The following is a 26,075-nucleotide window of genomic DNA, read 5'->3' as shown; positions in this document are numbered from 1 at the left end:
ACCTGTGGATTACCTGAGTATGTGTTATTTAATAAATACTTTTGTTTTGGAACATTTTGCATCTTTGTCATCTTCATCGGACCTGTACGTGACAGGTGTCATGTACAGTATATCATTTCACCTAAACTTTCCAGCAGTTCCACAAAAAAAACAAAAAAAAAACAAAACAAAAAAACATTCGGGCCTAGACTAAATTCTTTCAGGGCTAGAAAGATTATCATTTTCTAGAAATTCTCATTCCCATTGCCATACTAAACACTCAGAGAATTGTTATGAAATACAAAGTTCTGTTATGAAACACTAGATGGCGCAGACTGATAGGTTCTTAACTCAATCTGCTAGCAATCGCATCATTCTCTACAGGGCACAGCTGATTGGTCCCTGTTGCATTATCTGCTTTCAAATATTTGTTCATTGTTTGTACTAGCAGTTTGCAGCACGCTTTCAGAAACCCCCCACCTTCCCCAGCTCCACCTGTGTAGATCTGCTATGGGTAATTCATGTATGCTACATTGTGCAGCAGCAGCATGTCTTACATGCTCAGAGTAGCGTGTCTATGTATTTGCAGTAGCAAATGCTGCGGTAGTCGGTGTTACCAGTATAACACAGTTTTTGGCCGTACATGGGTTACTTTCCCACTGTGGAACCTGTTGTTGTTTTGGTTAAATAAAACCCATTTAGTTCAGTTTGACAATGGATGCTACAATTATAAACTGAAAGATTCTGCAGAGTCGCAGCACAGTGCAACAGGAGTCAGATTTCACTTAATGATGTTTTATTGACAAAGTTTCGGAGGAGCACGTTCAGATAATTAACCTAAATTAATTCAAGAGGAGCGCACTCAGTTAATCTACCAATTACCAAAATAAGAGGTATATATACAGCAGACTTACCTCTGTTCGTCGACAGTTTAACAAAAAAAAAATTCTCCAGTCACTCTTTCCCGCATCGGGGCAGCAACCTCAGCAGCCCAAAAAGGCCTCTCCCAGCAGCAGATCCAAGCTCTCGAAAGATGATCCTCAGATGCTTTCCAAAGCTACATCAGGACCAATCGGTTCCACATTAAAAAAGCCCACCAAACCCTCATCGATTAAAATCATCCAGGTCGTCCACCTAGGTTTTCTTTCTCCGTCCAGCGAGTGTTGATCTCCCAGCGGACGCAGCGAGAACTTTCCCGGTCAAGCACCTATGTTTTCACCTTTCCATCCAGTGAGCATTGGTCTCCCAGTGGACGCAGCGAGAACTCTCCTGGTCGAGCACCCATGTTTTCTCTTTCAGTCCAGCAAGTATTGATCTCCCAGTGGACATAGCATGCATCTATGTTTCCTCTTTCTCTGTCCAGCAAGTATTGATCTCCGAGCGGATGTAGCATGCATCTATGTTTCCTCTTTCTCCGTCCAGCAAGTATTGATCTCCCAGCAGACGTAGCATGCATCTATGTTTCCTCTTTCTCCGTCCAACGAGTATTGATCTCCCAGCGGACATAGCATGCATCTATGTTTCCTCTTTCTCCGTCCAGCGAGTATTGATCTCCCAGCGGACATAGCATGCATCTATGTTTCCTCTTTCTCCGTCCAGCGAGTATTGATCTCCCAGCGGACATAGCATGCATCTATGTTTCCTCTTTCTCCGTCCAGCGAGTATTGATCTCCCAGCGGACATAGCATGCATCTATGTTTCCTCTTTCTCCGTCCAGCGAGTATTGATCTCCCAGCGGACATAGCATGCATCTATGTTTCCTCTTTCTCCGTCCAGCGAGTATTGATCTCCCAGCGGACATAGCATGCATCTATGTTTCCTCTTTCTCCGTCCAGCGAGTATTCATCTCCCAGCAGACATAGCATGCATCTATGTTTCCTCTTTCTCCGTCCAGTGAGAATTGATCTCCCAGCGGACATAGCATGCATCTATGTTTCCTCTTTCTCCGTCCAGCGAGTATTGATCTCCCAGCGGACATAGCATGCATCTATGTTTCCTCTTTCTCCGTCCAGCGAGTATTGATCTCCCAGCGGACATAGCATGCATCTATGTTTCCTCTTTCTCCGTCCAGCGAGTATTGATCTCCCAGCGGACATAGCATGCATCTATGTTTCCTCTTTCTCCGTCCAGTGAGTATTGATCTCCCAGCGGACGCAGCAAGAATTCTCCCAGCCGGGCTTCCAAAATTCGTCACTCCGTCGTCGGCTGGTAGGGCCAACCGGCCCAACAGCGTGAGCTGCTCCCGTCGGAAGGTACATGGGCCCTCTCGGTCGACCGACTTTGATCTCGCTGCTCCCTGCCCATTGGTCGGCAGAGCTCACCCGTCTGACGCCGTGAGCTGCTCCCTTCAAGAAACGGCGTGAGCCCTCCCGATCGGGCATTTCCAAATCTTGCTGCTCCTTTGAAAATTATCGCTGGCTATCTTTGGTTGCAAGAATGAAACAATGGCCGTCTTTGAACCTCTCACACTGTATGACCAGTGTTGTGCCTGAATGCGTTCATATTTTGGGCGAACGTGAACTGAACGTACAGTACTCTATTACTGCCTGATGAACATTACTGTGAACTCGTTCATTCTGGTGTCTGTGAACGGCACGCTCTCTCAGTTTAACTTCGTTCAAAAGGGTGCAAGATTTCTATAGAAATGTATTTGTCCCGTTCGGAACCTCCGTTGTCCCGTTTATTGACGCTGATCTAACCACTGATGTATGACTGAATCTGATACAACAGCAACACGGCACTTGATCACGACACCGGTCATCATCCAATCACAGTCCACACTCACGCGCACCAGACCATATGAATAACAAACTCTAAACTGAGAATTAATTATTATTTTGGGACAAATCATTGTTTGATTTGCGCACAGAATCCTCCGCTGTCTGGTCGCTTCGATCCGGACTCGCGCTAACGGCAAATCCCTTTCACTGTCCGACGGGGTTTTGATTTCGGCAAATCAGTTTTAACGAATTCAAACAACGTGATTATTGTGAGTCCAACATACATCCAGCCACGCAAGAAAGCATGAAATCGTCCTGAGGGAATAATATACTGATGTGATTTGCTGCCCAAGAAACATTTCTGATTATTATTAATGTAAAAAATAAAAATAAAAATCAGGATTCTTTGATGAATAAAAGGTTCAAAGTAAATTTATCAGAAATAAAAAAAACGTAACATTATAAATGTACTTGCTGAATAAAAGTAGGCTATTCATTTCTTTAATTTCTTTAAAAGTAGTGTATAATTACAAAAGCTTTCTATTTCAGATAAATGCTATTATTTTGAACTATGGTTTGTGTGTAATATGACTTTAATCAAAAAACAAATGTGTTGTCTGAAAACCTTTTAAACACATACGAACCTGAAATGACATATAGGCCTACTGTGTTATGTTGGCCTAGCCTATAGTATAGCCTACAAATATTTTGAGTGTCCCTCAATTTCCTGTAAAGAACCATGCACGATTGTCCCGCATTTGTTTAGTTGGCAACCCTACCCTCAATGCTGTAAACCCTGGTTGGATAAGGATTTTAAAATTGGATATGAAGATGAAATCTGACGCATAGTTTCAGTGTTAAAACTGATAACATAATTGCTGTCTGTGGTTTCATCAGGGGGGTAATCGAGCACTCGATTTCCGTACCACCCCCGGGAGCCGCCATTGGCTAACAAGCCTTCACCTGCTGTTAGCATCCCATTGACTCCCATTCATTTTGGCGTCACTTTGACAGCGAATAACTTTACATCTGAGGCGTTTAAAGACTCCATTTGTCCATTGTTTATTTCTAAAGAAACACGACAATGTATAAAAGGCTCCATTACCTTGTATCTTTCGTTATGGCCCCGTAGAAGCAGTTTTTGTAAAAGTAGGCTAACGATTGCGTCATAACCACTCGACTCTCTGGAAATTACCGTATAGACAGGAAGAGAAGCTCGCAGTCAATCGGGGGGACGTGGAGGCATAAAGTCCGATAAAGTCAAAGGAGAAGCCCATAGAGAGTCATAAAGTTGCTCCTGCTCCTAGCTCATGGACAGCTCCTACTCACGCTCTCCGTCTCTGCGAGATTCGGAAGGGAATGGTTCAGATTTTGCTTGGCACAGCTACTAGAAAACTTACAACTGTCAGGCAGGCTGCTCACATCACATCCACGTCGTCAAGCTCAGTTTGAGTCTGCGCAGTACGCTCAGCCATCAGGAAGTGAGGGCTTCTAATTTGCTTCACTTCTCTCCGTTGAAACCTATGGGGTCGCTGTGTCCAGTTTATATACTGTCTATGGGTTTTATATGGGCTGTGGCAATAATTTTGAAAAATAATAGCTTGCAGCAACATGAACTAGTTCAGTTATTTTTTGGAACTGTGAACTTTAGTTAAAAATTTTGAAGTTTGAACTATGAACTGAACTAGTTCATTTTAAAATTTGTGAACTGAACTTTGAACTAGTTCATGTAGAAAGTGAACTTCCCAACACTGTGTATGACGTAGGACTACCATTTAGGAGCCACGACCACAGAAATCTGTCATCTTTTGTCTGGGACAGCCCAAAATCGTACAATGTGTGCCGTGCATAAGGAGAGATGACTGACAAGATGATGGCGCCATGGTGGGGAATATGGTGCGCAACAGATCCTAAGCGTCATTGACAAATATCTTATTTTGTGAAAAATGTGTGGTCAGTATACAGCTCCCAATACACAGTGTCCAGAAATAAGCACTCTCTTTCCTTCCCTCCCTTCCTTCCTTCTCCCTTGTGTTGCTTTTTTCTCCCCCCTCTTTTACATCTTATCTGAGTATATAAACTGGTCCGTTTTCGTCTTGAGCCAAAACTATTTACTAAGCACACTGAAAAGGGTAAGTTGTCTTTATTACTCTCCATAACTTATTATTGTTAACCTACAAAATGTTTTTCCTTTTTTCATTTCTATATCAGATCAAATCAATTTAAAAATCTTTTGGATAAATAGGCTACCATCATATTAGCTGGATGTACTTTTGACAGTCATCAAGATCGTTGGAAGGAAAAGAACAACATCAACAGTAAAAAAAAAAAAATCTTTACACCTGTGCATGAGGACAATGAACTCTACAATGTTTCTATATAGTGTACAAGAAAGATATGCAGATGCTTTTGCCAAAAATTTCACCACTGTTCTTCTTGCTGTCATAATTCTGTCCATTAATGGAGTATTTGTATTGACATTTTTTAGGAGTTCAATTTTCTACAATGATCCAAGATACATATTATATATTCACTTGGTTATCAATGATATGCTCATGGTTTTTTTCAGTGTAATTCTTTCTGTGATGGCTTATGTATGGCAAAATGTACCTCTCCCGTTCTGTGTTACACTGCTAATAATAGCCTCAACAACTCATAAGAACACTCCTCTGACTTTGGCCGGTATGGCCGTTGAGCGTTACATCGCCATCTGCAAACCACTGCATCACCATCAGATTTGCACAGTGCGCAGGACGTACATCCTTATCTCTCTGATTTGGGGTGTAGGAGTTATACCTGGATTGGCTGACTTGATTCTCCTTTCAATTGTTCGTCCTTTATCTATTTCTTCTACAGTTACTTCTTGTGGTGCATCAATTCTGTACAGCACACCATACCATGAAGTACAGTCCAGATTTATGAATGGCCTTTTCTCATCTGTTGTGTGGGTAATTCTTGTATTCACATATTGTCGAGTGCTTATTGCGGCCAGAAGAGCCACCACTGATAAATCCTCAGCAAAAAAGGCCCAAAGCACCATCCTGTTACATGGAGCACAGCTTCTTCTCTGTATGTTGTCCTACATTACTGCTGTCATAGACAAGATGTTTGTCCCACTTCTTCCAGTTGATCGGGCAAGACTAACCTTTTTAAATTATCTTCTAACAAACATTTTGCCAAGACTACTCACTCCTCTGATTTATGGTGTTCGAGATAAGCATTTTTACAAACACATGAAGGAGCTTTTTTCATGCAGATTATTCATTGTAAAAGTTGAATCAATCAAAAAATGAGCAAAAAAGGGCAACATCATTAGATGTTTCATAAAAATGCATCACAATTGTTGGTAAAGCATGCATACTGTAATTCTTCATGTAAGTGTACCAGATGAATGTTTTGCTACACAGATGTAAATGTTAAACCTAAGAAAATGTACTGCCATGCTGTTATGCAATAAATTAACAGTGTTCTTTAATTGAAAACAATACTTTTCCATGATTTTTAAAGTGACATAATGAACGTATGTGTTAAAATGGCACTTCAGAAAGGAAAGAAATGTAAGAAATGTTTACATTAAAACATACAGTAAATGATTATGAGCAGGCGGACCATAATTACCTGTACACTCCTAACAATCTTGTGTGGTTTATTTCCTATACACTTGTATTACCAAAATATTTCAGCTTAGCTGTGTATGATGAAAATAGTGCAAAGATGTTAGACAAAGTAAAACTATAATCATGCTTCTGTAGTAAATGCAAAATTATCAACAAACAAAATAAAAGTAAAAAATAAAGTGTAGACAAACATTTTATATATATATATATATTTATATTTTATTTGTGATATGCAATTTGATTTACTAAAATTTTTTACAGTGGTGTTGGGGTTTGCACTCTGTCTTTTTTTCGTGTTTTTATTTTATTTTTATTAATAATAATAAAAGTAATTTTAATATATTTTTACCTGTTATATTTTCTGTTTTAATACAACGTGTTGGATGAATACATTTACAAGGATGAAATGTGCTTCAGGGTTGAGATTTAAACAATTACAAAACAGGAAACTGTTTAACTGCTAATCACAGCAACCACATACAGGTCTCATTCAGACAAGATATGCTGACCCTATGTGATAACAATAAGAGGTCCAAGAAGGTGTTCATTGCTAAGCCTTGTGTGGTATTTGGTTTTAAAGGAGCCGTATATAAGATTGTGGCCAAAACTGGTACTGCAATCACTTTCAAATTACTGTAGAGCGGTGTATCCCCTCCCCCTCTGTTGTCAGTGATATAAGTATTTGAAATGAACATGATTTCTTAATGTCTAGTGACATATCAGGGCCATTTTATGATTAATTGAAATACATTTCTTACATACAGCTCCTTTAATAAAATTAATTGTGGAGAATGCTGACTCGCAGCTGTATGTGGAATTAAACATGGTCAGGATTTGTTGGGCCATTTTGTTTAGAACAGGGAAATAAGCTGCAGGCATCATCTTTCCTAAGAAAGTGTCAGGGTCACAATTACCAACCTGCTCTTTCAGAGCCACATTTTCTTGCAGTTTAATCAACTCCATTTAGTGACGCAACATTTGCCCACCTGAAGATCTGTTTTGCTTCCTCTGAAAACTCAGTGACATTTGTGACCAAGAATGGGTTCAGGGCCTGTATTTATCAAGCCTTTCTGAGAATTACTCACAAGAACACTGCTGAGAATTGACTTAAGAGTAAAAAAATTATTGGCTCAAAGCTGCGCTTAAAAGTTAGTTATATCCTGCATTTCAGTCGTAATTTAAGTAAGGTGTAGGACTAAATCTCAAGTGTCAGTCTTAGAGATGATTCACAACACTTTGCTGTGCCACAAACGGGATTTTGGATGACGACATTGGCATGGACCAATTACTGAATAGATTTACTTATTTAAGAATATTCTAAGATAAATTCACATTGAATGGTGAAATTCCCAAGAGGAGTTTACATTCAACACACATTTGACAATAAATAATTTTCAAGAGAATACATTATGATATACACATTGGAAATGAAAGATAAACACGTTTCCACCGGGAGAAAGAAGCGCTACTGCTTGCTGAATTAGTCGAACAGCGGAAACATGATATAAAAGGCAAGTTCAGGCCAACATTAACCAACGCTGACAAAGATGATGCCTGTTCTGTCCAAACGATACTGTTTGATTTACTGCTCGTCGTCAAACATTTCAAAAACATTCTTCCTCTCCTGAAAGATTTGTGCTGTCTCTTCAGTGCCAAGCCCCTACTGGCAACTCCTAATCACTTGAGAGACCTCTCGAGCTGTCTTAAATAACTGGGAGAGTAAGAGTGATTCTTAGCTTTAATAAATTTGATAACTTGCTTTTATGCTTAAGTTTGAAAATAGCAGTAAATTTCATGAATTCTCTGTTTCCTATGGAAAGCCCGGACTGCTGTTATCAAATCACATACTGGGCCCTATCTTGCACCCAGCGCAAGTGACTTTGTACACCGACGCATGTATCATTCCTATTTTGCACCCGCGCAAAGCGGACTTTTCCCTCCACAGAAGCACGTCGGTTAACTAAGAAATACACTTGCGCTCCCGGGGGCGGTTCAGCGCAAAGAGGAGGCGTGTTCCGGCGCAAACGTTCCTTCTTGCTATTTTGCAGGTTTAGAAAACAATTGCGCCACTAACCAGGAAAAAATAGTTTAAAGTCAGTGGCGCGTTGCGCATGTTATTCATAGGCTATTTTAAGGGCGCATGCTTGGCCATAATCAATGTAGCGTGTGCACAACGTGCACTTTGATTCTCTCATCTACACAGAAGCAGCAGTTTTCATTTTTGCAAATCATACATTATTACGATAGATAGATAGATAGATAGATAGATAGATAGATAGATAGATAGATAGATAGATAGATAGATAGATAGATAGATAGATAAACAATTTATTATAAAAGCATACATCTAGCTTACACATTTACCCAAATTGACCGAAGTTAATTTGGGTGGGTTTCTCCATTTCAATGTAACTTCTCTCTTTTACGGCCGTGACGAGAGTGTTGCTCTCCTTGGCTGTGAACCGCTCCTGGCGCGCGCCTGGCAAATCCGCCGTTACAATAGCAATCCGCTATGGAAAAAGCGCATCTGCTCTTAAAGGGAATGTGAGATGACGCTCTGATTGGTTTATTTCACGTTACGCCCAAACCACACCTATGAATAATGAAGCTACTTCAGACCAACCCATTTTAGATTTGCGCCTGGCGCAAGAGTCATTTATCCCGCCGGGAAAATAGCAACAGCGCCGAGACCCGCCCACAAAGTTACTTGCGCTTTGCGCTTTGACACTTGCGTTTCAGATCGTTAAAATAGGGCCCACTGTGTTTTTCTGTCCCTGCAGCTTCACTTTGAGCTCATTAAGATGTGATGTAATGTCTGACAAAAATGCATCTGTTTGCATCTTCTCCACATCTTCTAAAAACTGAGTTGCTTTTTCACTCTTTTGCTCTGATGGGAAAGCTTTGAGCTCCTCCCGAATGGCCCAAAAGCGCTCCAAAACCCTGCCTTTGCTGAGCCATCTGACATTGTTGTGCAGTATAAAGTCATCATAGTTGGCATTGACCTCTGTCATAAATCCTCATAGCAGACGATGCTGTAGGGACGATGATGCTTTCAAAAAGTTGATCAGTTTCATTATTGTTGTCATGACCTCAACATACTCTGTGCCCAGAATGGCACAAAGATCAGACTGGTGTATAAGTGGTAAGATATCAGGTCAGTGTGTCCTCTTTCAAATGTGCAACCAGTTCCCTCCCTCTTCCCATCATGGATGGAGCTCCATCTGTGGTGATAGAGACCCCCGATTTGGTCTCAGCAACTTCATTCATACATTCTTCAACATCTGTAAATGTTTTTGTTTTTTTTTGCTTTTGAAAAGGCGATTTTCCCTATCAACTTTTCTTTGAACAAGCCATACTCACATTCACAGTCCGCCATTTTAATATGAATGGTCTACACAGTTAGAAGAGGGTAAGCCTACAAAATAACATGCAAAAAGTAAATGGTTACAACCAATATAACGCTAACAACAACCCTTTGAACTAATTTGGTGGATTTTGTCCATTTTGCGGAGTAACTCAGGTCAGTTTGGCACCATCCGCAATGCATGCTGGGCACCTAGCAGCTCTGCAATAGTAATGCTTCGGGTTTAAGTTTGGCCAATTCACTTCAAGTGCACTGTCCTGTTGAACATACGACATACGTTCTTGATCTACTGTGATGGTAGCCTCAGTTCTCACATAGGCAATAATGTTACCCTAAAATATCTGTCATTAAACCAGAAGAGCTTTTATTCAGATACTGAAGGTAGGTATAAAAAACAGTCAACAGTTTAACTAACTTGCTCAGCAAAGTTCTCTTCAAACTGTTGCTCTGCCATGACAGTAGTTTTTTATTCAAGAATGTATTTGTTGATTTGAGCAGAGTAACAACTTGTTTACACCGGATGCGACTAAAAACAATCAATTACTAATTACTAACAGGTACTATGTCGTGTCCTGTATAGACAGCCTTTAGCTGCTGCGGCGTGACAAGTGTAGTCGTGTCCGGTATAGACGGTGTTACAATTCTGTACAGAACAGTCAAAACAGTACTGTGGGTAGTTATAGAACACAGTCAACAGTTTAACTAACTTGCTCAGCAAAGTTCTCTTCAAACTGTTGCTCTGCCATGACAGTAGTTTTTTATTCAAGAATGTATTTGTTGATTTGAGCAGAGTAACAACTTGTTTACACCGGATGCGACTAAAAACAATCAATTACTAATTACTAACAGGTACTATGTCGTGTCCTGTATAGACAGCCTTTAGCTGCTGCGGCGTGACAAGTGTAGTCGTGTCCGGTATAGACGGTGTTACAATTCTGTACAGAACAGTCAAAACAGTACTGTGGGTAGTTATAGAACACAGTCAACAGTTTAACTAACTTGCTCAGCAAAGTTGTATTCAAACTGTTGCTTTGCCACGGCAGTAGTTTTTTATTTAAGAATTCATTTGTTAATTTGAGCAGAGTAACACCTTGTTTACACCGGATGTGAGGGACACAACATGACTAAAAACAATAAAACGTATTATAAACAGTGATTCTGTCTACACTGAATGCAGCGTGAAAGTGAGCGTCAAATCTCAGACAGTAAACTGATGCCTCGTTCTATTTATGACTGTGGCGGGGGGGCGTGGTTTTGCGGAGTCTGTAGCGGGAGAGAGAGGACGGAACAGAGCGGGGAGTAAGTAGGTCAAGTGCAGATGATGAACACCTGTGTCTGATTTCAGTAATTGGCGTGGAGAGACCGGATATAAACCGGAGTGAGAGAGAGAGTGGGAGAGAGAGACGGACTGGGACCTCGTGGACTGTTGCTGTGCCTCCTGAGAGAGATCACCGATTTAATATTCTGAATTATTGATTGTTTTGTGGCTGTGCTTGTGCACGGTCAATGCGCTGTGTGCGCACCTTTTCTTTTGTTTATTTTTCTAACGTGAATAAAACGAGGGTCCCAGTTCAGCCGACCCCTGTCTTCTTCCTTCCTTGCTATTTGATTACTGAACCTCATCACACTGGTGCCGAAGCCCGGGAAGGAAGAAGATCGCCGCCGCCATGCAGTCCCCGCCAGGTACACCATTTGCGGATATCATCCAGTCGCTCGCCGGTCTTCATCAAGAACAACATCAACACCTGCTGGCGATCAAGGAGGAGCAAGACAAACGGTTTGAGGCGCTCCTCCGATCGCAGCATGAAGACCACAAGCTGTTCCGGAGCTGGGTAGACCGGGAGGTTCGGGCCATCCCCCCCCAAGTCAAAGACACTTCATCCCCTCTGCCTCTCAACAAGATGGGTCCTCAAGATGATCCGGAGGCATTCCTGGACTTATTTGAGAGGTCCGCAGAGGATCGGGGATGGCCCACCGAGGACTGGCCAATGCGGCCTGGCCTGGCTCATCCCTCTGCTGTCCGGGGAGGCGCAGGTAGCCGCACACCAACTGCCAGTCCAGAATCTCCTGGTCTACAAAGACCTCAAGCGTGCCATCCTTCAGCGGGTCGGTCAGACCCCGGAGCAACATCGACAGCGATTCAGGACGCTGACCCTGGAAGAGTCCGGCCGACCCTTCGTTATGGCACAGCAGCTCCGGGACTTCTGCCGCAAATGGTTGATGGCCGACGAAAGCGACGTCGAGGAAGTGATCGATCGCGTGGTACTGGAGCAGTTCGTGGCCAGGCTGCCGAGAAAGACTGCGCAGTGGGTCCAGTGCCACCGCCCGACGTCGCTGAACAAGGCCATCCAGCTGGCGGAGGACCAGATGGTGGCGTGCCCAGGGGTCGGCGACCCATTACCATCGGCATCTCTTTCTCTCTCTCTCTCTCTCTCTCTCTCTCTCTCTCTCTCTCTCTCTCTCCTCCCTCTCCCTCTCTCTCCCCTAAACCTATTCCACTCCCCAGGTCCTGTCTCAGGGGAACAGAGTGCTCTGGAGCGAACGATCCTCACAGAGCATGATGATTTTCCCCTGGAACAATCCCAGGATGAAACGCTGAAAAACGCATTTGATCAGGTTCGCTCTATCGACGGTCAACTTCTTCAACCTGATCAACCGCTCTCCTATCCATATTTTTCAATTTTAAAAGATAAGTTGTATCGGGTGACCCAAGACGCCCAGACAAAACAAGATACAACTCAATTATTGATACCTAAAAGCCGTCGGGAAATGCTTTTCCAGGCGGCTCATTGTAATCCAATGGCCGGGCATTTAGGGCAAACGGCTACACTTAACCGTCTCATGGCCCGGTTCTTCTGGCCGGGCATTCACGAGAACGTGCGCAGGTGGTGTCGTCGTGACACGTCGTTTTCTTGTCGTGAATGTCAGTTGGTGAATCCACCGGCCAACTCAAAAGCACCATCGTGCCCACTACCATTAATGCAGGTCCCCTTCGAACGAATTGGTATGGACCTCATCGGGCCATTAGAACGGTCAGCGCGGGGACACCGCTTTGCTTTAGTCCTGGTGGATTATGCAACGCGGTATCCTGAAGCAGTGCCGCTCCGCAGTATTTCCGCTAAAAGCGTGGCGAGCGCACTGTTTCAATTAATCTCCCGGGTGGGAATTAGGAAAGAAATTCTCACCGATCAAGGCACGGTGTTTGTCACGTACTATTCGCGAACTTTACGAATTATTGGGCATTAAATCGATTCGAACCAGCGTCTATCACCCACAAAGACACGGGCTGGTGGAACGGTTTAACCGCACGTTGAAAACCATGATTCGAAAGTTCGTACAAGAAGACGCCAAAAATTGGGATAAGTGGCTAGAACCCCTCTTGTTCGCTGTACGGGAGGTCCCGCAAGCCTCCACGGGGTTTTCCCCCTTCAAGCTTCTCTATGGATGTCAGCCCCGTGGGGTGTTGGATGTCCTTAGAGAAACTTGGGAGGACGGACCTTCTAATAATAAAAACGAAATTCAGTATGTCCTGGATCTGAGAACAAAACTCCACACGTTGGGGCGGCTATCCGTGGAGAATTTGTTACAGGCACAGGACAAACAGAGTCGGCTGTACAACAGGGGGACTAGACTGCGTCAATTTGCACCGGGAGATAAAGTGCTTGTATTACTCCCTACTTCTAGTTCAAAATTACTTGCGAAGTGGCAAGGACCCTTTGAGGTCACACGGCGAATTGGTGATCTCAACTATGAGGTAGCTCGAACAGATAGGGGCAGAGCACATCAAATCTATCACCTCAACCTATTAAAAAAATGGTCTGAGGCAGAATCAGTGATGCTGGCGATGGTAGTGAGTGGAGAGGAGGATCTTGGTCCAGAAGTGAGTTCAAAGTCCCAATCTCTTGCTCTGGCCCCTGGGGGAGACCACCTCTCAACCTCACAGCTCACTGATATAAAAACAATACAAGCAGAATTTGCTGATGTGTTCTCCCCCCTGCCTGGTCGCACGAATCTCATTCAGCACCATGTTGAGACCGAGCCGGGCATGGTTATTCGCAGCCGGCCGTATCGCTTGCCTGAACACAAGAAAAAAGTGGTTCAGAGTGAATTAGAAGCAATGCTAGAGATGGGAGTAATAGAAGAATCCAACAGTGACTGGGCGACCCCGATAGTTTTAGTTCCTAAAACGGATGGCTCAGTTCGGTTCTGTGTGGATTACAGAAAGGTGAATGCTGTGTCGAAATTCGACGCATATCCAATGCCCAGAGTTGACAAATTGCTTGATCGACTGGGTACTGCTCGTTTTTATTCGACTCTGGACTTAACCAAGGGTTATTGGCAGATACCCTTGTCTCCATGACCAAAGAAAAAAACGCTTTCACAACGCCGTTCGGATTACACCAATTTGTTACTCTTCCGTTCGGGTTGTTCGGGGCTCCAGCGACCTTTCAGCGTCTGATGGACAGAATTCTCCGGCCGCATGCTGCATATGCCGCTGCATATCTGGATGATATCATCATCTATAGTGGTGATTGGCAGCGACATATGCAGCACTTGCGGGCTGTACTGAGGACGCTGAGAAGAGCTGGGCTCACGGCCAATCCGAAGAAGTGTGCAGTTGGGCGTGTGGAAGTCAGATATCTGGGTTTCCACTTGGGTCATGGACAGATGCGTCCCCAAATTGACAAGACAGCAGCAGTTGCGACTTGTCCAAGACCCAAGACCAAAAAGGAGGTTAGAAAACTCCTGGGGCTGGCGGGATATTATAGAAGGTTTGTACCTAATTATTCGGTCCTCGCCAGCCCGCTGACTGATCTAACTAAAAAGGAAGTACCAGATACGGTTCAGTGGACAGAACAGTGTCAGCAGGCTTTCACCCAGATAAAGGCTGCTTTGTGTGGCGGACCGCTCTTACATGCTCCTGACTTTTCTCTCCCCTTTATTCTACAGACAGACGCGTCGGACAGGGGGCTGGGCGCTGTCCTGTCCCAGGAGGTGGAGGGTGAAGAGCGGCCGGTGCTGTACATCAGTCGTAAGCTCTCTAAGAGAGAGACGATGTACAACACCATAGAAAAGGAGTGTTTGGCCATCAGGTGGGCCGTTCTCACCCTCCGGTATTATCTCCTGGGGCGGGAGTTCACCCTCTGTTCGGACCACGCTCCCCTGCAATGGCTCCACCGCATGAAGGATACCAACGCGCGGATCACCCGTTGAGTCTGTAGAGGGAGAGAGAGGACGGAACAGAGCGGGGAGTAAGTAGGTCAAGTGCAGATGATGAACACCTGTGTCTGATTTCAGTAATTGGCGTGGAGAGACCGGATATAAACTGGAGTGAGAGAGAGAGTGGGAGAGAGAGACGGACTGGGACCTTGTGGACTGTTGCTGTGCCTCCTGAGAGAGATCACCGATTTAATATTCTGAATTATTGATTGTTTTGTGGCTTTGCTTGTGCACCTTTTCTTTTGTTTATTTTTCTAACGTGAATAAAACGAGAGTCCCAGTTCAGCCGACCCCTGTCTTCTTCCTTCCTTGCTATTTGATTACTGAACCTCATCACAATGACGTACTGACACGAAGGAAAAGGTGCTTTGTCGTGTCCTGTATTGACAGCTGTTGCGGCACGACCAGGCGACAACGGACAACGGTAATCAATAACCAAATTCCAGTAACACATCCACACAAATAATCTTTGATTATTATTTTTATTTACAGCCAAAGATAAATTAAGAGCAACATAAATGACAATTTATCCTCTGGAGTATTTCGTTCATTTGCCACGTGGCAGAAGCAATGAATCAAACGGGTGGTCACTGGTCACACTTCACGTTTCATTCCACTGACTTGCATTCAAATGCATGCGAATATGGGAGACCGGAAACGCATGCTCAAGTTCCAAAGTTCAAGGCTGTGTTCAAAATCGCCCCCTACAGGCTACCCTCCTTCACTATTCCCTATATTATACTTCACTAAAATGGTTCACTTGAAGGAGTGAATGAAAAGGAGTGAGTGAATTCAATGACACTGATTGTGCCGGAAGGGCTATCGCTTTTGCATAGTTTGTGCTTGCTGTTTAATAATCATTTAAAACTTAGCAAACTGGCAGCTCCAGTAGTAAGATGAAAAGATTTATCTTGAACTCTGTCATGGAAACTCTCATGTATAAACCTTAATTAAACAATTTAATAATCAAGTAAAAAGGAATGTATACCTGTGTAAGCTCACAGTCGATAGGCATCCGACTAGCGCGGAAGGTCTCTACGTGTTACTGTCTTTTCTCGAGGCAAAGTATTTTTTGATTAAATGCAATACATTTGAAAATGTATTTTCTCGTTATTTCATCTGACTCCATAAATGAGAAGGGTTTTAATGATATCTGTGCATCATTAAATGTGAACGAATGTTTGACTATTTGTTAGAATAATATGTCAGATAAATGTATCATCCCATCCATCCATCCATCCATCCATCTTCTTCCGCTTATCCGGGGCCGGGTCGCGGGGGCAACAGTCTAAGCAGGGATGCCCAGACTTCCCTCTCCCTAGACACTTCCTCCAGCTCTTCCGGGGGGACACCGAGGCGTTCCCAGGCCAGCCGGGAGACATAGTCCCTCCAGCGTGTCCTAGGTCTTCCCCGGGGTCTCCTCCCGGTGGGACATGCCCGGAACACCTTCCCGGGAAGGCGTCCAGGAGGCATCCGGAAAAGATGCCCGAGCCACCTCAGCTGGCCCCTCTCGATGTGGAGGAGCAGCGGCTCTACTCTGAGCTCCTCCCGAGTGACTGAGCTTCTCACCCTATCTCTAAGGGATCGCCCAGCCACCCTGCGGAGAAAGCTCATTTCGGCCGCCTGTATCCGGGATCTTGTCCTTTCGGTCATAACCCACAGCTCATGACCATAGGTGAGAGTAGGAACGTAGATTGACCGGTAAATCGAGAGCTTCGCCTTACGGCTCAGCTCCTTCTTCACCACGACAGACCGGTACAGCGACCGCATTACTGCAGAAGCTGCACCGATCCGTCTGTCAATCTCCCGTTCCATCCTTCCCTCACTTGTGAACAAGACCCCAAGATACTTGAACTCCTCCACTTGAGGCAGGAACTCTCCACCAACCTGAAGCGGGCAAACCACCCTTTTCCGACTGAGAACCATGGCCTCGGATTTGGAGGTGCTGATTCTCATCCCAGCCGCTTCACACTCGGCTGCAAATCGTCCCAGTGCATGCTGAAGGTCCTTGTCTGATGGTGCCAACACGACAACATCATCCGCAAAGAGCAGAGATGAAATTGTGTGGTCCCCAAACCTGACCCCCTCCGGCCCCTGGCTGCGCCTAGAAATTCTGTCCATAAAAGTTATGAACAGAACCGGCGACAAAGGGCAGCCCTGCCGGAGTCCAACATGCACCGGGAACAAGTCTGACTTACTGCCGGCAATGCGAACCAAGCTCCTGCTCTGGTCGTACAGGGACCGGGTAGCCCTTAGCAAAGGGACCACCACCCCAGTCTGCCAGTCCAAAGGTACTGTCCCCGACCGCCACGCGATGCTGCAGAGGCGTGTCAGCCAAGACAGCCCCACAACATCCAGAGACTTGAGGTACTCAGGGCGGATCTCATCCACCCCCGGTGCCTTGCCACCGAGGAGTTTCTTGACTACCTCGGTGACTTCAGCTTGGGTGATGGACGAGTCAGCCTACGAGTCCTCAGCCTCTGCTTCCTCAATGGAAGACGTGACAGCGGGATTGAGGAGATCCTCGAAGTATTCCTTCCACCGTCCGGTGATATCCCCAGTCGAGGTCAACAGCTTCCCACCTCTACTGTAAACAGCGTTGGTAGGGCACTGCTTCCCCCTCCTGAGGCGCCGGACGGTTTGCCAGAATCTCTTCGAGGCCGACCGATAGTCCTTCTCCATGGCCTCACCGAACTCCTCCCAGGCCCGAGTTTTTGCCTCCCCAACCACCCGGGCTGCAGTCCGCTTGGCCCGTCGGTACCCGTCAGCTGCCTCAGGAGTCCCACAAGCCAACCAGGACCGATAGGACTCCTTCTTCAGCTTGACGGCATCCCTTACTTCCGGTGTCCACCACCGGGTTCGGGGATTGCCGCCTCGACAGGCACCGGAGACCTTACGGCCACAGCTCCGAGTGGCCGCATTGGCAATGGAGGTGGAGAACATGGTCCACTCTGACTCAATATCTCCAGACTCCCTCGGGATCTGGTCGAAGCTCTGTCGGAGGTGGGAGTTGAAGATCTCTCTGACAGGGGATTCGGCCAAACGTTCCCAACAGACCCTCACAGTACGTTTGGGTCTGCCGAGTCTCTCCAGCTTCCTCCCCCGCCATCGGATCCAACTCACCACCAGGTGGTGATCAGTTGACAGCTCCGCCCCTCTCTTCACCCGAGTGTCCAAGACATACGGCCGGAGGTCAGATGAAACAACCACAAAGTCGATCATTGACTTCCGGCCTAGGGTGTCCTGGTGCCATGTGCACTCATGGACACCCTTATGCTTGAACATGGTGTTTGTTATGGACAAGCTGTAACTAGCACAGAAGTCCAATAACAGAACACCAGTTCAGATCAGGGGGGCCGTTCCTCCCAATCACGCCCCTCCAGGTGTCACTGTCGCTGCCCACGTGGGCGTTGAAGTGACCCAGTAGAACGACGGAGTCCCCAGTCGGAGCACTTTCCAGCACCCCTCCCAGAGACTCCAAGAAGGCCGGGTACTCTGCACTGCCGTTTGGCCCGTAGGCACAAACGACAGTGAGAGACCTATCCCCGACCCGAAGGCGCAGGGAAGCGACCCTCTCGTTCACCGGGGTGAACTCCAACACATGGCGGCTGAGCTGGGGGGCTATAAGCAAACCCACACCAGCCCGCCGCCTCTCACCATGGGCAACTCCAGAGTGGTGAAGAGTCCATCCTCTCTCGAGGAGTGTGGTTCCAGAGCCCAAGCTGTGCGTAGAGGTGATCCCAACTATCTCTAGTCGGAATCTCTGAACCTCACGCACAATCTCAGGCTCCTTCCCCGCCAGAGAGGTGACGTTCCATGTCCCTAGAGCTAGATTCCGCGTCCAGGGATCGGGTTGTCTAGGCCCCCGCCTTCGACTGCCGCCCGATCCACTTTGCACCGGCCCCTTACGGTCCCTCCTGCAGGTGGTGGGTCCACGGGAGGGTGGGTCCACGGGAGGGTGGCCCCACGTCGCTCCTTCGGGCTGAGCCCGGCCGGACCCCATGGGGGGAGGCCCGACCACCAGGCGCTCGCATACGAGCCCCAAATCCGGGCCTGGCTCCAGGGTGGGGCCCCGGCTGCGCCATGCCGGGCGACGTCACGGTCCTCGATTTTGTCGGCATCATAACAGTTTTTGAACCGCTCTTAGTCTGACCCGTCACCTAGGACCTGTTTGCCTTGGGAGACCCTACCAGGGGCATATAGCCCCAGACAACATAGCTCCTAGGGTCGTTCGGGTACTCAAACCCCTCCACCACGATAAGGTGGCAGTTCAAGGAGGGGTAAATGTATCATGCCAATTTCATAATCAATTCAAAGATAATCGATACAAAACATCAAATGCTCTGGAATAAAGAGAAGAGATGCGACCCCAACTTTAAAATACATGATGCTGAATTCTTTGAGGTCCTTCAACATCATGGGCTCATCTGAGTAACAGAAGGCCCTGAATCCCCTGCTGCATTTCATTATATAGACAGAACCTCTTTTACATGGAAACATCTGCTAACAATGGGAATTTACATTCAGAGTGGACACCTTTTGGGGGGTAGGAGACCATTTGTCTCAAGACCACCTTGTGTGCCAGCTATCTCTAAACTCTTAAAAAAACGTATTACCATTTGTTTTACTTATTTGGAAATTAGACATTTGTACCAGTCGCACTGAGACATTTCAAATTATACCAAACATTTATAAAACTGGATGATAATTGTTAACATTTAAACCATATAGATTGTGTGTCAATCTCAGGTGATTTTAGCTTGAGAGAGATGCTAAAAATCGGTTTGGAAAATGAACGGATGGATGATTCAGCTGCAGGTGTAATCTTCTGGCGAGACACTGGAATTAATTTGGCGCAACTGTCGCAGTGCATTATGGGTATTATCTAGCCATTGAGTGTACATCGGTTGTACACTTGTTATTGCGGTGCATTGTGGGATTGAATGAGTGCACTCAATAACGTCCACTATGATTTCGGACACCACTACAAATAGCTGTCCTCTCAAATAGTATCCTATTTAAGGGTATTGGGGGCAATTTCAGACACAGCTCAAGTTTGGTGAGCTCTGACCTGTGAATTTGTATCATGGGAAGACATGTTATGTTACCAATAAAAGATCGATATGTAACAGCGTGACCTTTTAGATTAATTAAAATAATGCAAACTTTTTTTGCTGTGAAGTGGAGTAGATATTTTTACATTTTGGATTTAGTATTATTCGTTATACATTGAATTTATGTTTTTTTTAAAAGATGCCGTCGAGTGATGTCGACCATCATAAATATAGAAATAGAAATTGTAGACTCAAAGTCTAGTGTGACCACGGCTTAAAGGTGCATTAAGCAACTTTTCATGTTAAAAATACCCATTTTCTAACCCATACATGCTTAAACAATTGCCTGATGGGCTGAATGAGCCCTTCTCTGATCACTGAGATTGTCTCTATAATCCTGTAAAGTAAAATAAATAAGACGGATTCGGGCCGGAATTTTAGACTGGGCGTGACGTCATGCGCGTTCACGGCACGCTCACATAGCTATGTCTGGCAGGTTTGTGTATTCGCCGGCATTCTCTGTAGAAGATGGATTGTAAGAGACCTGCTTGTAGTTCATTTCAAACACCAACGCAAACTCCACGCAAGATAAAAAAAAGAAAACTTGTCTCTAGTGCAACCAAAAGGGCAAAATTGGACTCAGACAGGCGTCGGAATAGGACGAGAGTAAACATAGGGAAGTGTATAGATGTTGTGTATAGTTACCCTTTTTTTGTCTTATAAATGTATGAACTACTGTGACCTTGCCCAGGGACAGCAGTTGAAAAGTATTGACACATTTCACATAAATGTTCATCAGTGAGTATTGTCCCTATTGTCCCAAAATATCTACTAAATAAATCTGCACTACATGTAGTTTAATGATTTGCTATTCGATTAAAACAGTTCAAATATCTTGAGTGTGATATAAAATGCTGATATATAAGTTAGATAATTAGACACAAATTTTTAGCAAATTACTGCTTAATTAGGATGTATTGCTATTGGAATATGCTACTTAGCAGATCAATAAAACAGGCTAAACCCCCGCAAATCTTCGGCGGATTAGCCTGTTTGGCTTTTATGGTAACGTCATAGTGCCATTTAATTGTTTATTACCATGAGACAATTGAGTGTACTTTTTTGACAGACTGTGCTTTGAGCTTTTACAAAGTAACAACTTATATTGTTCATGAACGTGTTTCCATAATAATACAATCATAAGTGGATACAGTAAACACATAACACAGTTCAACATGGAGATAGATGGAAATAAAAAGTTTTCTACTACCCCCGTTTTTCCCTCACACATAAGTGTGTAATTTACTCAATTGCCTTTCCTTTCACATATTTAAAATGACTTGCAGATTTATAACTTTATTACCTCTGAAGACATTATGATTGTAAACAAAAGATTTGCGGCTGATGCTCCTTTGGTTATGAAAAGCTCGTGCTCGTGCAAGCGCGTGTGCGTGTGGTCCATGAGCGTGCACATCTCTGGCTGCAGTTTCACTTGCCGCCAGAGGTGGCATAGTTCTGCAAAAACTCAGAATCTTGCTTAATGCACCTTTAAGCATCCACACATGATTGCTTGTCGGTAGTGCCGTGAGTGTGTGCGTGTAGAGGGTTTAACAGCACTGTTTCTTAAAAAGCAATACTATTATTAACATATTAGTAAGGTTACTAATTTATATGGTTATCCACTAGATCTGATTATGACAGTAATTGTTAAGAAAGTCAAAATTTACAGTAAAATGTCCATCATAGTGATGGTATAGTGCCTGTTGTGGGAATGCTCAGAGTGCAATATTTACTAACTTTGCATTATGAATTGTTCTCACACATTTTGCAATGCAATGCAAATACTCTAAAATGCTGCCACAAACTATTTAATAAAATATGTAATGATGGAGAAGTTTCAGGCAAACCTTCAATAAACTGCACTGATTTGTCAATTAGTTATAATATTCTCTGTGTTGGTTTGCATTGCAAACATTCCACTGTCATGAAAGTAACAGTAAATGTTTGGATAGGCAAATTTACAGTGACCCAGGGGCAATGACCAACATACTTAATATTCACAATCTGTGACCTTTCCACAAGCCATAAATAACATGAGTATCACTGTACCGATTAAAACTCGTGTGAGCTTCAGACTGCCCTCAATCCAGAGCGGTTCTTCTATTCCAAGGTAAGTCTAAGACTTCTTAAAAAGGAATAAGCTAAGCTAAGAATAGATCACTTCTTAAACACTTTCTCCTCTTTCTGATCCAGATCCTTACTGATAAAGAACCGGAAAATGAACTCAACGATCTGGATTGTGGATAGTTATGAAGAAGCTCTTGCCAAAAATATTGTGATTGTTAGTCTTGGTTTTATCATTAATTTCATCAACGGAATGTTAGTAGTTACTTTCTTCTCCAATCCAATGTTTTCAAGAGACTCCAGATACATTTTATACATTCACCTGGTAATCAATGACATGCTCATGATATCAGTATCAGTAACTTTATGTGTGTTGACCTACACTTCACCACTTCTAAATGTTTCGTTGTGTTGCACATTGATTGCTCTTTGTTCAATCACCTATATGATCACTCCTTTGAATCTGGCTGGTATGGCCATAGAACGGTTCATTGCTATCTGTAAACCACTGCATCACTCTCAGATTTGCACTCCTCAAAGAACCTACATCTTTATATGCTTGCTATGGGTGTTAGGAGTTATACCTTCTCTGGCAGATATCATTATTTTATTTTCAATCCAGCCCATATCTTTCTTCAGGTCTGTTGTACTTTGCTACCCATTCAATTTGTTCCCTTCCAAAGCCCACAAGGATCGCACCACTGCTTCACAAATCATCTTTATGTCTTTGGTGTGGATAATTCTCATTTACACTTATTGCAGAGTCCTGTTCACTGCCAGAAAGGCAGCTTCAAAGAGTTCAGCAAATAAGGCTCGGAGTACGATATTGTTGCATGGCATCCAGTTACTTCTTTGTATGCTTTCCTATGTCACCCCTGTTTTGGATATGATTCTCAGTCCTTTCTTTCCTTTTCACAGAACTAAGATCACTTACTTTAATTATCTAATCACAAATATAATGCCAAGATTACTGAGTCCTTTGATTTATGGGGTGCGAGACCAAAAGTTTATGAAACAAATGAAGGAATGCTTTAAGTGCAGAGTTATTATTGTAAAAATTGTGCCATCAAAATTATGATTTTTATTTGGCAACATTTTATTTTAAAAATACAATTCTTTTTAATTATGACATTTGTTTTATTTGAGATTTGAAAATCTTCACAGTGGCAATACGATAAAATATCAAACCATGTGGTATACAAATTAATGATGAACGGACTTTTCTCAGAACTAACTTCAATTTTCTGAGTCATTTTGCTCAATGTCATTTAATTAGCTGGTGTTTTGGTGATTTTTAGTGGATGTATGAAATCAGTTCTTATGAAGTTCACACAGTAGTTAAATCCATTAATATGGGAATTATCCATTAAGAAATCACAACTACAAATTTTGTCTTTATACTGGACTGTACCATTGTTTTATCAATTAAAATGTCTTCATAACCAAACTACAATATGGGAAAGATAATGTTAATGTTGATGATAGTACTGTATTATGATAATTACTTTTAATAAAATATTGGAGTGTAAATTCGGATCCTTTGCGTTTTAAGTTTATACAGTTTTATTTACAATGATTTAACGTAGGCCTACACTTGGTTGAGATTTATCAGACAAAATTGTTTGGCAAAAAAAGGGGTAAAGCTGTAGGTTTTATTTTACTATGCAAACAATGCATAGAAAAACAAATAGCTCACAGGAAAAAAAGCATACATTCACTACAACATAATCAGTTATTAATATTTTATTGGTAATCAGTTGTTTTTGCATGTGTTCATAATTTCTTTGTATGGCAGCCTGGCCAAACGTTATGTCTGCACAATTTGACATGTTTCAGTCACGTAACTGCTCTGAAACACACAGGTTGTGGATACAAATGCAGTTGTTTGTTAAGGGGAAGTCCAGAATAAAAAAATCCATATAACAGGCACAGGGTCAAACACACAAGCAAACACTCCAAATAGGCAACAGCAGGAAACACAGACAGAGTAATGAAAAAAAAAAAAAAATAGGGTGAGTGAGTAGTAGCTGAATGCAATCACACATGTGTCCGGGCAAAGGATCATGGGAAATGCAGTTCTTGATTGAATGACAATGGTCGAGGGAGGAGTGCCCTCTAGTGGATATCAAGGGCTTATTCATTGCGTTATTATCACAAATAAAACAACTGACTCCAATCACAACTATGCATGCAATATGCTTACAAAATCTTTAAAAAAAAAATTTATAATATTTAAATAAAGTATGAAGATATACAGTGGTGGTCAAAATTGATGGCACCCCTGATAAATATGATAAAAAATGGCTGTAAAAAATAAATCTGCATTGTTTATCCTTTTGATCTTTCATTCAAAAAATTCACAAAAATCTAACCTTTCATTTAAGTAAAAGAATTGAAAGTGGGGGGTAAATCACATTATAAAATAAATATTTTTCTCCAAAACACGCTGGCCATAATTGTTGGCACCCTGTTATTAAATACTTTTTGCAACCTCCTTTTGCCAAGATAACAGATCTGAGTTTTCTTCTATAATGCATGATGAGTTTGGAGAACATCTGACAAGAGATCAGAGATCATTCCTTCATACAGAATCTCTCCAGATTCCCAGATCCATGTTGGTGCTTCTTCTCTTCAGTTCACTCCACTCATCAGGTCAGGGAACTGGGACGGTCATGGCAGAAGCTTCATTTTGTGCTCAGTTACCCATTTTTGTGTTGATTTTGATGTTTGTTTTGGACCGTTGTCCTGATGGAAGATCATCTCAGGTTACGACTGTAACCTATGTTCCCTGAGAACAGGGAACGAGACACTGCGTCGAATGACGCTTTGGGGAACACCTCAGGCGTGACAGGTGTCTGAAATCACAATCAAATCACGGCAATCATATTGACCGGCGACAGCCCGTGAATCATTAATGTGAATGATTAACGTGCGACCTGGAAGTATATAAGGGCGCCTTGCAAACATGACAATCATCCTTTCGTCTGAAGGGACTGTTTGGCAGGCAGGCCCCGAGGCATGGCAAGGAGACGCAGTGTCTCGTTCCCTGTTCTCAGGGAACATAGGTTACAGTCGTAACCTGAGACGTTCCCTTTCGAAAGGGAACTCGCACTGCGTCGAATGATGCTTTGGGGAACAATATACCCACGCCACCATGCTAAGGGGAGTGCATGCCCACTGGCAGTAGCACTGTCAGAACCAGCAAATTCAAATGAAATGCCGGAACCTCCCCTCAGGTCAAACTGGTCTGTCAGCGACAGCATTCCCTATGGTCATAGCCCAAGCTATAAGCCTAACAGGAGGACCTCCATAAACGAGGTTTACTGAAGGCCTACCTGGGCCTGCATAAAGGCCTAGGACTACAACTTCAATTTAGAAGGGGTCCCTTCTAGGGAATGTGGCCAGGGAACCCGAGGGAACCCCAGCCAGTCACTATTCGGGGACGTACCACCCGAAATGCCACCAGGACGGCCTGACCTGGTATCACTAACATAGACGCTTCAGTCTGGCCACATCCTGTCTGTCTGAGGACAGAGCCTCTGGAACTTGCCTTTAGGTAAGGCATCCAAACCGAGGGACTGCAAAGCTGGCAGTGAACCACTCGGCCCGGATCTCAGAGACGGGATATCCCGGTGAGTATGACTCAGCATAGTGCTTTCCAACCCTTGCCAGCGAGGGGAGTTTCTCTACTCGATCCATGGATCTACCCAGTGTTTGTGTTTCAAAACACTGAGGAGGCCTGTGAAGGCCTAAGGGCTGATCTAACTGGGAGGCCTCACGAAAGGCCTACGACCGTCTAACCAGACTCAGGAGTCCAAACACTCAAAGTGACCCTCAGTGAGGGGAGCAATGGTCCACCTGGTAGGCAAACCAGGCTGTAGGCAGAAAAGAGGTTCCGGGAGGGAACCAGTAGCAGAGGGCGAACGCTTTAGTTGAGCCAGGGCACAAGCCCGATTTCAGCAGCTGCCTAATAAGGCCAGCTGGACTGATAGCAAGC

General features: G+C 44.0%; 2 protein-coding genes and 1 long non-coding RNA gene across 3 annotated transcripts in view; all 3 read left to right on the top strand.

Annotated features, from left to right (window-relative positions):
* The window catches only part of LOC309474207, a 111,898-nt gene extending 87,063 nt beyond the window's left edge, over positions 1-24,835 (top strand). The window contains exon 3 of the long non-coding RNA XR_014197243.1: positions 24,328-24,835. This is a non-coding gene — a long non-coding RNA (uncharacterized lncRNA). The remainder of the gene's footprint in view (positions 1-24,327) is intronic.
* On the top strand, positions 4,753-6,209 carry LOC309474150 (odorant receptor 131-2-like). Its single transcript, XM_082136528.1, has one exon. The coding sequence runs from the start codon at positions 5,048-5,050 to the stop codon at positions 5,990-5,992; it is 945 nt and encodes a 314-aa protein (XP_081992654.1). The 5' UTR covers positions 4,753-5,047; the 3' UTR covers positions 5,993-6,209.
* On the top strand, positions 20,788-23,252 carry LOC309513580 (odorant receptor 131-2-like). Its single transcript, XM_082189484.1, has one exon. It carries the CDS (start codon positions 22,233-22,235, stop codon positions 23,154-23,156), a length of 924 nt encoding a protein of 307 aa, XP_082045610.1. The 5' UTR covers positions 20,788-22,232; the 3' UTR covers positions 23,157-23,252.
* Positions 24,836-26,075: the final 1,240 nt, after the last annotated feature.

The sequence above is a fragment of the Leuciscus leuciscus genome (genome assembly GCF_965113295.1).
Source record: "Leuciscus leuciscus genome assembly, chromosome: 14".
NCBI lineage: Eukaryota > Metazoa > Chordata > Actinopteri > Cypriniformes > Leuciscidae > Leuciscus > Leuciscus leuciscus.
This window is presented reverse-complemented; position numbering and strand designations above follow the sequence as displayed.